Below are 15,192 nucleotides of genomic sequence, written 5' to 3' on the forward strand. Positions count from 1 at the left end.
GTAACATGTTTGGGGCTAAATATCTCTCAAGTTTACGCAAACATGTCTGCATAAGCACTTTGCCCGCTGTTTTAGATAAGTACGCGTTTTTACCTGTGTACACGACAGTGGTTCCTCTACCGTAACGTGGCCCTCTGCGGTTCCAAGAAACCTCACTGCGAAACCTGGAAAGTGCAGGGATGGGTTTTTCCCCTAGGCCACACCAGTGTGATGTCTTGGTTCTAGTATTCGCTCTTTTTTTCTAACTTGAAAAAAAGAAAACATTATGATGTTATTGATGTAGTATTTAGCTATAGGATAAGAACAAATCTGAATATACCCCAAAAAAGGTTGTATTCTGGAACCGACAGTTTCAGAAAGTCCTTGTCTTTCCTGTTTCAGTCTTTCATCAATGCCTTGAAAAGTTGAAAATTCATTGTTTAAAACGTTAAATAGCCTGATATGATGACTTTGTGACCAGAGTGTGAACTGGGATTTGAGTCTGCCTGTTTTTTTTTCTCCTTTTACTAGTATTTTGCCCTCTTATATAGCACATTAGTTTCTTGCAAAACTCCAAAAACCAAGAAATGAGATTGGCATGGCCTTTTGGTTAAGTAGGAAAAGTATGAAACAATTTTAAGGCTGCAAATTAAGGCCACACCATTTTAATTTCTTGGTTTAAGGATTTAAAAAAAATGCTAGATTGCAAAATCAACAGGAAAACAGAATCTCAGAGCAATGTTTTTACTTTGGTGCACACAGTTTCAGGGAGTGAACAGGGTCAGGTGCAAGTTTTCACCCCAGCCTTCTGTTAATGACTTTTTTTTGCTAAAATTAGAAATAAGAATCTGTTAACCAAGAAAATAAACTGGTGTGGCCTTAAGTAGGAAAAGTATTGAACAATTTTAAGGCTGCAGATTAACCACTTGAATTCAAATACTGCTTGCACGGTGTCAGGTAGAAGCAACCGCCATAATAGAAAAAAATCTAGTCAAAATAACGCGTTGACGTTGTACCAACTTTCAAAGCGTGTTGCGTACAAACTATGCGGAAAGCAGAAATGCCGATTTCGGTCTCCGCAAAGGCAAAGTCAGAACGAGTCGGCAAGCAAGTTTGTAGTAAGTCCAGGCGTCTGACAATAGCAGACCCAGATATGATCTGTGCATGTGTCTGGGACGGACCAACGGACAATAGAACATCTTCAGACTGAAACTGAGCGTGTCTGGCTGGCGTGTCGCTAGCCTTCGCAAAACGGCGCCGCTCAGAAAAGCTTTAAAACCAACTTGCTAAAAATGTACGTCCAAATCCCGAAATTTCTACTTCTAGTATGTTGTACACATGACTAATGTGCAAGGTAGTAAGGGAAAACGCTTTTGACCACAATGAATTTGTGTTTGCTGTGGCAAGAAGTCAACTAGAATGTCACTCTGCAGTTTTTATCACACACTACAAGAAAACCCCACACAGGGTGCATGACAGATAAGCTATTGCAATTGCAATTGCAATGGTACAAAAAAGACTTGCACTTGATGAGGAGTTCTTTGGCTCCCCCATCCATCTGTAAGCACGTCCAACCCCCATATGATGGGGAATAAAAGACGTAAAATTGGATAGAGAGAGAGAGAATGGACACAAATGGTTTAGCTTTTATAATGCATGAATCAAGTGTAATATGTACATGACATTGTGTGCCATAGAACAGTGCATTACCAGTCTGTTCACTGCACTTGGTTTTTGACTGAGTGACCCTAGCCTGTTCTGGTGTGCACTTGCCCATTGCATTCTTCCAGATGGTATTTACCGGTAACCTTCGTCACAGACCACAAAAAGATATGCCGTACGTGACTGAAGGCAAGGCTGATTTATGTACTGCCATGTACATATACATTATGGTCAGAAAAATTAGGTGTTTTCTCAAGGTCACATGATAAATGGCCAAAATGCAAAAGTTGCTGCCCAGTTCTGAAACATTTCTAGGGCACAGTATAGGAAGGCAGGGCCCAACTGTCTCCTTCCACCGCCTTTTACCTCCCCAACCGAAGTCAGGTACCCATTTTACACCTGGATGGAGTTAGCTATATAGGACAGTCATGTTGATTACAAGACAGTGTCTTTCCCAAGGGCACAACGGTAGCCTGGAGTCCAGCCTTGTTACCTTTGACCCACATTGGGAGTGGGCCAAAGCTAGCAAGGCTGGACTCCAGGCTACAACATCGGTGGCATGTCAGGGAATTCAAACCCAGGACCTCTCGGTTCTAGGCCAAACGCCCTAACCATTACCCCTGGCCAACACAATTACACCCGCCAGTAATTCTGAACTTTACGGTAATGCGGTTTCTGCCTGTCCACCGCCCCCCTTAGACCGGGGTCCGTGGCGTTGCTGTTGTCACAACAGCCCCGCAGACTTCCTGGACCCCCCACAGAAATACTTTCAATTTTTTGCACCAAGAAAAAAAGCCAAGCTTATTGAGGAAAAGGTCGGGGAGGATGTAACATATTGGGGGGTTGTGTTTATGGGGCGAGCGATTTCCCTGATAACTAACAGGAGATGGGGGGTGTTGTCTCTTTACTGTAAACACTAACAACTGGCTGGAAGGCACGACTCCAGACCACTGGGAAGGATGATAAAAAAGATGACACTGATATGGCATTGTCAGACACACATGTATAGCTGACATACCAAGCTTAAACTTAAAGCTTGCTGTGTCCCTAATTATGCATAATCTTGCAGTAGTGCCCTGCACACATGAAGGCTGGAAGAATAGAAATTTGAAGGCTGTCATGTTATAAATGACAATGACAATGACAATGACAATGAAGTTTATTGCATATTCATGCCCAGCAGAGGGCTAAATGCATTACAGTATCATAAGAATACTATAAAAAATGCTATGCTTTAATTATGATTTACATGCTTCTTCTCTCTTCTTGAAACATTTGTAGACAAATTCACAGAGTTTTTTCATTACATCGTAATTGGCTGTTGACATAACATGTGCGAACATTTCCTCCTTTGTTAAATGTGCATATCTTCGGTCTAGCAATATGTCACTAACAGGAGAATTGCGCATATCTTTATAAAGAGAGCATTCTAGAACAAAGTGTACTTCATTTTCTATATAGTTCTCATTACAAAATATACACAGTCTGTCACTAGGAGGAGTCCGGTTATATCTACCAGCTTCAATATGTAGTAAGTGATCGCTAATCCTTAGCTTAGTCATGGCGCGGCGATGGTTAAAGTTTGTTATATCAAGATATTTCTCTCTTTCATATGTATGTTTAAATGTTTTGTAGGTTCTTAGTTTATTACCTTGGTTCTCTTTTTTGCCACTGGAGTTCAGTTCTGAGTAAAAACTTTGCACATAGATATCTTTTAGTCTTTGTTTTACTTCAGACTGAGCAGATGATGTATTACTGTCCCTGTTAAGTAGAAGGTAGGCAAAGCCTGACTCCTCAAGGATTCTACTAACAGAGGACAGCCAACATGGCAACTTGCGTCGGTGCATGTCTTGTTGAACTAGAAAGGACTCAAACTGAAGACTGTTTGGGGGTACTTCTCTAACTAACCTTTTGTAGTACGAGTAAAGTCTAATACATACTTCAATCCATAGTGGGTACCTGCCAAGTTCTGCCCTCGTTGCCAGGTTGCTCGCATTCTTTCTTACGCCTAGGATTGATTTACAAAACTTAAGATGAATTTGTTCAGTTGGGGACTTGTCGTTTAGTCTAGTCTTGCAATTGCCCCACACCTCGGCACCATAAGTTAGAATTGGCACTACACAGGCATCAAATAGTTTGCAGTATACGGAGATTGAGGGGTTGCTGTCTCCTAATGTTGTTTTTATACTGAACAATGCCCTTAAAGCTTTCTTTTGTAATGTTTTTATTGCTGTTGTAAAGTTACAACCAGTTGTAAATACCACTCCCAGATAGCAATACGAGGAAACTATCTCTATGTCTTTGTTGAGTAGATGGAATTTTAGATTTGAAAACATATATCCCTTTTTATTGAATACAATTATTTTTGTTTTGGTAAGATTTACCGATAATTTCCATTTGTTACAGTAAAGGCCTAAAGTATTTATTGCATTTTGTAGACCATGTAATAAAACAGATTTATAATTTTATAACACCATATTGTGTATTTTTGTGTTATTTCAGATCTATGACATTTTTTGTATAATCAGAACAGCAATTGTCGCATATTTAGGAAGTTTGAGACAAATGCAAAATAAATGTTGAGAATGTCAACCTTTAACGGTAACCTGCTTAACTTTTGATGAAATTCATATAAGATCTTGTAGATCAAGCTCTTCAAATTCCAACAGTTTTGATGACCGATATTTTTGTGAAATTGTAGAAAATGAACACCTCCTTACAGTAAAGTACCCTTTTGGCACTTTTTTCTAACCAAAAATCTGTATTGGTTATAGGTTAGGCAGCAGGGAGAGAGAGTTTGCATCTTGAAGCATGTCTCGAGCCTGTTTGAAGATATGTATCGAATCAGATCTTTTTAATTGCAGCGGTTCTTCCTGGTTGGTTCCAACAACAGAGAGACCAAGTTCCGAGTACTCAAGATCGACAGGACGGAGCCCAAGGAACTCGTCATTATCGATGACAAGGTACGTACTGTCATTTTTAATCTACTTCCATTATTTAGTACAGCTACTTTTTCTTTGGTTGCAAAGATAGAGTCACTGGTATATGTTGGGATCTAGATTGTGATCTGAAAGAATCGCAGATAGATCTAGAATCACTGATTCTGCCAGAAAGTGATTTCTATACCCTGACATACTAGTATATGTTGCAAACAATTTTCTATTGTGATATTGTATGATAGAATATTTGTGCACAAGCGGCCCATGTTTCAGTGATTCCCACGCTGGGAATCAAACCCGGGCCTTGGCGAGAGTACCAAATCCTAACCACTAGACCATATGTCATTTGCCTCATATGTTTCATCGTAAATGATGTGTCTCTGCTCTCTGCAAGTTGTGAATGATGTGTCTCTGTTCCCTGCAGGTTGTGAATGATATGTCTCTGTTCCCTGCAAGTTGTGAATGATGTGTCTCTGTTCTCTGCAAGTTGTGAATGATGTGTCTCTGTTCTCTGCAAGTTGTGAATGATGTGTCTCTGTTCTGTGCAAGTTGTGAATGATGTGTCTCTGTTCTGTGCAAGTTGTGAATGATGTGTCTCTGTTCCCTGCAGGTTGTGAATGATATGTCTCTGTTCCCTGCAAGTTGTGAATGATGTGTCTCTGTTCCCTGCAAGTTGTGAATGATGTGTCTCTGTTCTCTGCAAGTTGTGAATGATATGTCTCTGTTCCCTGCAAGTTGTGAATGATGTGTCTCTGTTCTCTGCAAGTTGTGAATGATGTGTCTCTGTTCTCTGCAAGTTGTGAATGATGTGTCTCTGTTCTGTGCAAGTTGTGAATGATCTCTGTTCTCTGCAAGTTGTGAATGATGTGTCTCTGTTCTGTGCAAGTTGTGAATGATATGTCTCTGCTCTCTGCAAGTTGTGAATGATGTGTCTCTGTTCTCTGCAAGTTGTGAATGATGTGTCTCTGTTCCCTGCAAGTTGTGAATGATATGTCTCTGTTCCCTGCAAGTTGTGAATGATGTGTCTCTGCTCTCTGCAAGTTGTGAATGATGTGTCTCTGTTCTCTGCAAGTTGTGAATGATGTGTCTCTGTTCTGTGCAAGCTGTGAATGATGTGTCTCTGTTCTGTGCATGTTGTGAATGATGTGTCTCTGTTCTGTGCAAGTTGTGAATGATGTGTCTCTGTTCCGTGCAGGTTGAGTACACCCAGCGCGAGGTAAGAGAGTTACTGTCCATGTTGGATGTCGGTAACCGGGCGACACGCCCGGCGCAGAAGGGCGGGGCAGGACTCACCAGGACAGTGTCTTCATTCGGCATCGTTGGTCAGTGCAATATTCAATAGCCAATGGCAGAAAAGCTTACATGTAACAATAGCCAATGGCAGAAAGGCTTAGATGTAACAATAGCCAATAGCAGAAAAGCTTAGATGTAACAATAGCCAATGGCAGAAAAGCTTAGACGTAACAATAGCCAATAGCAGAAAAGCTTTGATGTAACAATAGCCAATGGCAAAAAAGCTTAGATGTAACAATAGCCAATGGCAGAAAAGCTTAGACGTAACAATAGCCAATAGCAGAAAAGCTTAGATGTAACAATAGCCAATGGGGTAACAGATTACATTATAACTTAGTAAACGACTGATATGTTATTTTATTGGCTATTGTAACATCTAGTCTTTTTTGCCATCGGCTATTGTGACAGCTTAGTCTTCTCTTCATTGGCTTGTCTGCTAAACTGTTTAATGTTAGATAAAATGAACATAGAGACTTTTATTAGAAGGAAGAATGTACATGCATTTTTCCCTCGGAATAATGATAAATATATTCACACATAAGAATACATAATGATCATATATTCTTCCTCTAAACAATTCATGACATTGTATTACATGTATAGACACAATAAACTTAGGAGTAGCTTTTTATGGATTTCATATTCTTAAACTATTGTATCCAGAACAGGTTATTTTGATATGAATGACACAACATGGTTGTTTCTTGACTAAGTCTTAATCTTACAGGTTTTGTCCGATTCCTGGAGGGTTATTATATTGTCCTAATCACCAAAAGAAGACGGTAAGTGATGAAGATATGTTTCTTCAGTCGTTATGGCAATACAGTCTTTTGTAGAAAATGTTTTGAAGTTTCCGAATGTAACCAGCATGATACAGAAGTACGTGTACTGCCATTCTGTTTCAGTCAGTGAGTGAGTGATTGAGTTAGTGAGTGAGTGAGTGAGTGAGTCAGTCAGTCAGTCAGTCAGTCAGTCAGTCAGTCAGTCAGTCAGTCAGTCTGTCAGTCAATCAGTCAGTCAGTCCTTCCGTTAGTCAGTCAGTCAGACATATTTTTTACTGAGGGTTGCATGTTTTACAATTTGGATGAAATGTGAAAGAAGAATCAGAAAAGGAAGCAATTTATTTGTATTGATCAGTTCTAGAACATAAAGACGATATAATACATGTAGAAAACTTGTAAATTTGTTTAGAAACAATGTAATTAGTATGCAAATTACATTCTTGCTATACAGGTGTTGTACATAATACTGTAGATGGCCAAAAATCCTTACAGAAACTTTATTTTTTTGTAAATCTATCATCTTTCCCTTCCAGAGTTGCCATTCTCGGTGGCCACACTATCTATAAGATTGAAGATACCAGCATGATCTACATACCCAACAGTAGTGTCTGGCATGGCCGAAATCCTTACAGAAACTTTATTTTTGGTAAATCTATTATAATCTTTCCCTTCCAGAGTTGCCATCCTTGGTGGTCACACTATCTATAAGATTGAAGATACCAGCATGATCTATATACCCAACAGTAGTGTCTGGCATGGCCGAAATCCTTACAGAAACTTTATTTTTGGTAAATCTATTATAATCTTTCCCTTCCAGAGTTGCGATCCTTGGTGGCCACACTATCTATAAGATTGAGGACACCAGTATGATCTACATACCCAACGACAGCGTCCGGCACGCTCACCCAGACGAGTCGCGATACGTCAAGATCTTCCAGAACGTGGACCTTTCCAGCAACTTCTACTTCAGGTAGCGTGCAGTTCTACACTTAGTAGCTAGAGGGAGCTTTTCAAATATAACTTCTTTTTCAGTCTTGTGAAGTGTAGTCCTGTGTATGGTAGTCCTGTGTATGGTAGCCTGGAGTCCACCCTTGTTAGCTTTGGCCTGCTCCCAATTATAATAATAATGATGATAATAATAATAATGTTTTTTATTGGTCAGAAATTACCCACAATGGCAGCCTATTAGCGCTGAATTGATGCAGGGTATTACAGGTTTCACACACTACACAACATATATAATATCTTATCCACACTTGCATTTTGTGGAACTGTCGCAAGGGTCTGCCATTCGGCGCCACCAGGTGACCTCAATACGACTTTCCCCAACCGAAGTCAGGTACCCATTCACACCTGGGTGGAGTGAGGAAAAGTCGTGTAAAGTGCCTTTCCCAAGGGCACAAGATCGGTGACCTGACAGGATTCGAACTCGGGACTCAAAATTGACGTCATTATATATAGGCAGCTAGCAGATGTTGGGAGCTGGCCAGGGCTAACAAGGGTGCACTCCAGGCTATGTGTATAGTGGTGGCATTAGACCTTGGCATGCTAAAGAATCCAACACATTTGTGGATATGATTATTAGAGTGCCCTGGTATGCTTGCCTACAAAACATGAGCTGTAATAAAGCCATGAAAAAAAGTATTGCGCTTTGCTAAGTTAAACAATGACTACTTCAATCTGTAATCAATAACTGCAGTTTGTAGCAGCTTGGAAAATCAAATCAAATGTAACACAAGAGTTCCGCGACCTCATATCTCCATGAATAATTCTATTTATGCAAATGACTTACACATTTACATGATACATATTTACATTTACATGATATATGCTTAATCATAAACACCTTTATCTTACTTACACATGTTGCAACATTGACAGTCCTATAATTTTACAATAAGATGAATTTTGCTGTTTTTGCATTAATTATGCAAATTAGGAATTCATTTGCAAAATTGGTATCTGTTGATGCTCCACTTTCCATAAACTACATATGTTACATGTATTTGAGTCTTATAATGGAAAACACTGAAACTATAGATTTTCCTCATTAGCTATGCAAATTAAGTCCCAATTAGCATAATTTGCACTTCATTGTGTACCTCTCTGTCTAAGCTACCCGCATACTAAATATCATGGAAATCCGTCGTTCCTTTGTTCAGTTATTCTCCTTAGAAGATTTTCACAATAACGCCCCTGCAGTTACAGAGGAAGCTGCTAGGGGGCCCAAACCCGTACCACTTCTTCATTACACCACAAGCTATCTGCCACCAAAAAATCAAGACCATAGCACGTCCAGGTCAAGAGATACAAAAATGGAATTTCTGCTGCAGTACCAAGGTCATATACCAGGGGGCCCAAAATCGACTTTGAATTTCGGCTTCACAACACCTGCCCACATACCAAATATCATCAAGAGTTTCTTGAGTTATGCTGACTACAGTAGTCCGGAAACACAAACAAACAAACAAACACACAGACACACCCAAAACTATATCTCCATTTTTCATGGAGATAATAATAACACATAATTCTGCCATGAACCCTATACTAGTAATATAAGACTGCCACATTATAAAAACAATGAATTTAAAGACATCTGCAAATTAAAGCAGCATCATAAATCCCAAGGTATGCACACTTTATATATCCAGGTGTTCAAGACATGCTTGAGAAGACCCCCTCAATACTAGCACTGTTCTCAATTTGGTGGTCTTTGGGTACCAGTTGGAATCATAGAAGAAGAACTTTATTGCACGACAATTGATTTACCTGGTATAAAGTATGGCAAGAATTCGTAAACATAATACAAAGTAGAAGTATAGAATAAAACTTAACATCCTAATTACTAATACAATACAATAAGGGCTAGCATACATTTTGATATAGCATCCTAATTTCTAATACAGTAACTATACAATAAGGGCTAGCATACATTTTGATATAGCGTAACAGTTATGATCGAGTTGGTTTAATCATTAGTTTCGGTATTTTTCCTAATGTGAAAGCAGTCGTTAAGATATTTACCTATTTTCGTATTGTGGGGATTGTTGCATTCAAATATATACTCAAAACGGTCGGTAGTATGGATACTCTGAAAATAAAAGTTAACACTGACTGCAGTTCCTCCCTCCTTGCCTCCACAGCTACAGCTATGACCTGACTCACACCCTCCAGTTCAACCTGACGGCTGCCTGTAACTTCCTCCCATTCGGACGGACAACGAAACAGGAGAAACAGATGGACTCTGGTGACGAGGATGATAATGAGGAGGAGGAGGAGGGGACCAAGGATCATGTGTTTGAGACCAGTGAGGAAAGTGGGGACGAGAAAATAGATGACTCTGTGCCAAACATTGAAGTAGAAAAAGGTTTGTTTACATCTCTTTTTTTTTTACATCTCTAAGGCCCCAACAATTGGGGGGGGGGTAGAAAAATATAGCCATGAGATCAACAACAGAGTCATATCTCAATAATATACAGTGGCTATTGGCTACTTTATAGATATTGAGTCTGAAGAAAATGTTGCATTTTTGGCAAAACTGAAAGTAAAGAAAAGAACTTGATTATGATGGCAAGTTGAACATAAAATGAGGGACTTGTCTAAATTCTTAGTTGAATGATGATCACAAAAATGAGGAAATGGTATATGTTAAACTTTGTTTTTACGTATATTCTAGAATGTGTCGGCTTCAGTGTTGTCATCTATTGACACCCACTCACTCACTCACTCACTATCCGGTTTATCGTCTTCTTTACCCCATCATCTGGGGGTTTGACGTGCTTGCACGTGGATGGGGGAGCTTGGTGGCCGCTCGCCAGGTGCCTCTGTCCTGTGGATTTACATCGTGTAGGTTGAGGTGGTGGAGGTCCTCCTTGATGTTATCAATCCACCTCTTCCTTGGTCGTCCTCGTGAATTGAATCAAATAGATATGATGGTATTGTTTCGTATTTTCCCCTCCAGGTTATCTCTTCGGTGTACAGAATTCCCCTGAGTACAAGTTTGTGTGGAACAGCCACATGCTGGGGAAGTTTGAGGACAGGGTCCACCCTGACTGGAGAATGTCCATCATACACGGCTTCTGTGCTCAGTCAAGTATCCTTTAACAAGCTACGTACTGATAATAGAAGACATATTCTTTCATATTATTATAGATATAATTATACATGTTCTTTCATTTAATTATAAATATGATTATAAATATAATTATAACACTCTTCAGTTTAAGTTTGGAATAATTCCACTTTTCCCATTTTGACTTGTGCTAATATTTTCAATATGAAGGCAATTACTATAAAAAAAAAGTGTTTATATAAGTTGACACATACATCAACTGTTATGAATGATAATGATAACTTTTATGAATATTCGTTTTTACCTTCTTCCTGAAGGAGTCCCTGCAGGAAGAAGGTAAATTCCTGCAGGAAAAATCTTTCCTGGCCCAGGAATAACTGCAGGAAATACCTTATATCTAATTATTGTCAATAGCAATGTCTGTAGGATATAAGTCGTAATGTTTAGCGATGTTGGATCAGTTTGATGTGTGGTGGTTTTGTTTGTTTTCAAAGTGAGTAGCCACAATCAAATTTGCACATCAAATAATCCCTTGTTGTCCCTTGATGACTGTTATCAGATGTGTGCGTGTACGGTCGCCCCATCTTTATCACACTGATCGCACGCCGGTCCATCCTCTTTGCCGGGACCAGGTTCTTAAAGAGAGGGGCCAACTGTGAGGTGAGAATTTAAGATGTTCATATTGCTTGATTAGCGGATGGTCCCTTCTTTGTTTGATTTAGGATGTACGTACAACGTAAGAGTATTACTAGACATTTTAAGGTTAAGTGCTGATGTTGTAATAGGTGAGTTGTATTTGTTGTCCTTAAACACTTAAACATAGCTAAGGCCACACCAATTTAATTTCTTTGCTAACAGATTTTTGTTTTAAAATTTAGCACAAAAAAAATCATGAAAACAGAAGGCTGGGGTGAAAACTTGCACCTGACCCTGTTCATTCCCTGAAACTGTGTGCACCAAAGTACAAACTTTCCTCTGAGATTCTGTTTTCATGTTGATTTTCCAATTAAACTAGCATTTTTTTTAAATTCTGTTAACCAAGAAATTAAAATGGTGTGGCCTAAACTCTTTTGTAAAGGGAAAAACATTGTGGCTAAGATGTGGGTTGCACAAGTTTAGTATCATTATGGTCATATCCCCCTCCCTCAGACATAGAATAAAGCCTTCAAACGGGTATCTGTGGATGATAAAACAATATCGTGACATCTGAACTTTGTGTTCTTATGAGGATTGCAGCTAACTTCATTAGACCCTGTTATAACCGAATAAGTACAATGTATTGGACATGTCAATCATCAGGGCCAGGTAGCCAATCAGGGGGAGACGGAACAGATACTGTAAATGCAGAGATGTTCGCGGTGGTTTTATGTTCGCAGTTTTCGCGGGAACGTTTCACTGCGAACTTAAAACCACCGCAAACATTTTTGTTCAATACTGTAGCAGTATGTGACTATAGCGCTGCCGTGAACACTCCATTTTCCACTTAGCGCGAAATCAAAGCCATGCAAACTTTGGGACAGCACAAGGCATTGTGGACTACTGTAAATGCATTTAAAAATGCATTTACAGTAGTCCACAATGCCTTGTGCTGTCCCAAAAAAAAATTGAAGCTAAGATATGCCAAGCTATTCTCTGATTATAAATTTCAAGAATGTTCTGTATACTAAGTGTACAATTATAGTACCTAGTATATATTAAGGCCACACCAATTCAATTCCTTGGTTAACGGATTTTTATTTTTTATTTTAGCAACAACAAAAAATCATGAAAACAGAAGCCTGGGGTGAAAACTTGCACCTGACCCTGTTCACACCCTGATACTGTGTGCACCAAAGTACAGACTTTCCTCTGAGATTCTGTTTTCATGATGTTTTTCCAATCTAGCATTTGAAAAATCTTTTTTTTCCGTTCACCAAGGAAATAAATTGGTGTGGCCTAAGTATTAGATATGTCAATCACCAGGGCCAGGTAGCCAATGAGGTGGAGACGGAGCAGATAGTCCACGACGCCTCGGTTTTGACGCTGGGCAGCGGGCGCTACACGGCGTACGTCCAGATGAGGGGCTCCGTGCCGCTGTACTGGTCGCAGGACATCACCACCATGATGCCCAAACCTCCCATCGGCTGTGAGTACTAAAAAACTTTGAGACAAGGAGGACACCAGTTATGTTCTAAGAACTGTAGCTAGTCAGAGATACCATGATGCCCAAACCTCCTATCGGCTGTGAGTAGGAAATAGATACTCTAGCACTTTGAAGTAGCCGTTTGGCACCCAAATCCCCGTTCACAGAGTTAGGCAGCGGTTAAGACAGTGAGGACCAAGTATACATTGTAGTATCGATAACATTGAGTGCACTGTTGTACAGATTCATTGACTTTTGTCTTTGCTATAATGTAATACTAGATAGTACATGTCATGAAAATTGTATGTGTGTAAGTATTGTGTGTGTGTCTGTGTATGTGTGTGTGTGGGGGGGGGGGGTATGCTTGTGTGTCTGTGTTTTCAGAACTAAAATTGCTGTGTCTCTTGTTTTTTTTTAATGTCCGGAATAGACATGTGACATGCCCCTTCCTTTGACTTGACCAGTACATTCAGAATCGTAGGTAACATTTTCCTTTGTGTACATTCTAGAATGATGCTGAATTGTTGAAATCTCGATATCCCATGATTGTAGTGGACCTGGCTGACCCCTACGCGTGCGTTGCTGGTCTCCACTTCAACGACATGATGAAGAGATACGGAGCGCCAGTCATTATCCTCAACCTGGTGAAGGTGAGAGCTGAAAAATATACTGTGGGCATGTAGTATAGTTTTAGTGTGCTGATGCCTAGTTATGTTTTGAGTGCAGTACCAACTTGTTATGCTGTGTGTGTTTGTAAAAGGTTAGACATCCAGGTAAACAATATATAAGGAGAAATTCAAACTCTACAACTGGATAAATATTCGGAGATTTATTTCCGGACGTTTCGAGTGACATCCATCACTCTTGTTCAGCATCACTAAAGTGAACTAGCAGAACTATATTATAACCAGTACTTATATACAATGACTAGAAAAAACGGTTTTTACATGGAAAATCATGTCATGTAATCAAATTATGTACTCAAATCGTGTACTCAAATCATGACTGAGTGATTTGCCATGTAAAAACCGTTTTTTCTAGTCATTGTATATAAGTACTGGTTAGTTCTGCTACTTCACTTTAGTGACGCTGAAGAAGAGTCACTGTGGTGGATGTCACTCGAAATGTCCGGAAATAAATCTCCGAATATTTATCCAGTTGTAGAGTTTGAATTTCTCCTTTTATTCATGTTATGCTGTATATTTTTGTACATGAAGATGTACATGTATATAAGACATCCGTCATTCATGATTAATCAAAAATAGATTTGTTGTAAATAAACAGTTTCACAACTGCGAAATTTGTATATACCTGCCTTCACTTTTGTAATCTATCTGGTAAAAATATGCGAGCTGTAGCAAAGCTGCACGGCACTAATAGCTAATGAAAAAGCGTCATGCTTCGTCCTCAGTCTGAGGTTCGACCGGTTATCTACCGGTAGTACCTTCCTCCAGGCCGCAATGCTACTTCTTGCTGCTAGATGGCGCTGCAGTGAGAATGCAGTAATATTGACCGAGGCAAATAGACTTACCACCTGTGTTCTGTTTGCAGAAACGTGAGAAGAGAAAGCCATCTTATTCACATGATTTGTAGCCTCAGGTGACCAAATGTTGCGAAATTGGCTTCCTTGATTTTTGCGTAATGCATAGGGGGTTCTTCTGGATGCAGCGTAAAACATTGTCAGGGCCCCCCATGCAGACCCTCTTAAATGAACGTACCACCTGTTCTGTTTACAGAAACGTGAGAAGAGAAAGCCAAATGTTGCGAAATTGCCTTCTTACACCTGGTATTGCGTAGGGATTCAGTGTAAAGCATTGTTGGGACCCCCCATGCAGACCCTCATGACTTACCACCTGTTCTGTTGGCAGAAACGTGAGAAGAGAAAGCCAAATGTCACGTAATTGGCTTCTTATACTTGGTAATGCGTGTAGGGATTTCGTGTGAAGCATTGTCGCCGCCCCCCCCCCCCATGCAGACCCTCATGACTTACCACCTGCTCTGTTTGCAGAAACGTGAGAAGCGAAAGCCAAATGTCGCATAATTGGCTTCTTATACCAGTCCTGGTAATGCGTAGGGATTCAGTGTAAAACATTGTCGGGACCCCCCATGCAGACCCTCATGACTTACCACCTGTTCTGTTCGCAGAAGCGCGAGAAGCGAAAGCACGAGAGCGTCCTGACCGAGGAGCTGGTCTCCGCCATCAACTACCTGAACCAGTTCCTACCGCCTCAGCACGCCATCCAGTACATCGCCTGGGACATGGCCAGGTTCACCAAGAGGTCAAGGGCATGAATTGGGACAACCCCAGTTTCCTACTAACTCCTTGTTTATCCAAGGACA

At 40.1% G+C, this 15,192-nt stretch overlaps 1 protein-coding gene across 4 annotated transcripts in view; it reads left to right on the top strand.

Annotated features, from left to right (window-relative positions):
- Positions 1 to 15,192, top strand: part of LOC136428750 (polyphosphoinositide phosphatase-like) — a 41,789-nt gene that overhangs the window by 13,225 nt on the left and 13,372 nt on the right. For all 4 annotated transcript variants that reach the window (XM_066418489.1, XM_066418504.1, XM_066418497.1 and 1 more), the window contains exons 3-12: positions 4,506 to 4,604; positions 5,776 to 5,902; positions 6,601 to 6,655; positions 7,473 to 7,625; positions 9,802 to 10,025; positions 10,620 to 10,751; positions 11,290 to 11,390; positions 12,693 to 12,855; positions 13,405 to 13,502; positions 14,998 to 15,131. In XM_066418489.1, coding sequence (XP_066274586.1) covers positions 4,506 to 4,604; positions 5,776 to 5,902; positions 6,601 to 6,655; positions 7,473 to 7,625; positions 9,802 to 10,025; positions 10,620 to 10,751; positions 11,290 to 11,390; positions 12,693 to 12,855; positions 13,405 to 13,502; positions 14,998 to 15,131 — 1,286 coding nt within the window. The remainder of the gene's footprint in view (positions 1 to 4,505; positions 4,605 to 5,775; positions 5,903 to 6,600; positions 6,656 to 7,472; positions 7,626 to 9,801; positions 10,026 to 10,619; positions 10,752 to 11,289; positions 11,391 to 12,692; positions 12,856 to 13,404; positions 13,503 to 14,997; positions 15,132 to 15,192) is intronic.

The sequence above is a fragment of the Branchiostoma lanceolatum genome, chromosome 1, assembly GCF_035083965.1.
Source record: "Branchiostoma lanceolatum isolate klBraLanc5 chromosome 1, klBraLanc5.hap2, whole genome shotgun sequence".
Lineage (NCBI taxonomy): Eukaryota > Metazoa > Chordata > Leptocardii > Amphioxiformes > Branchiostomatidae > Branchiostoma > Branchiostoma lanceolatum.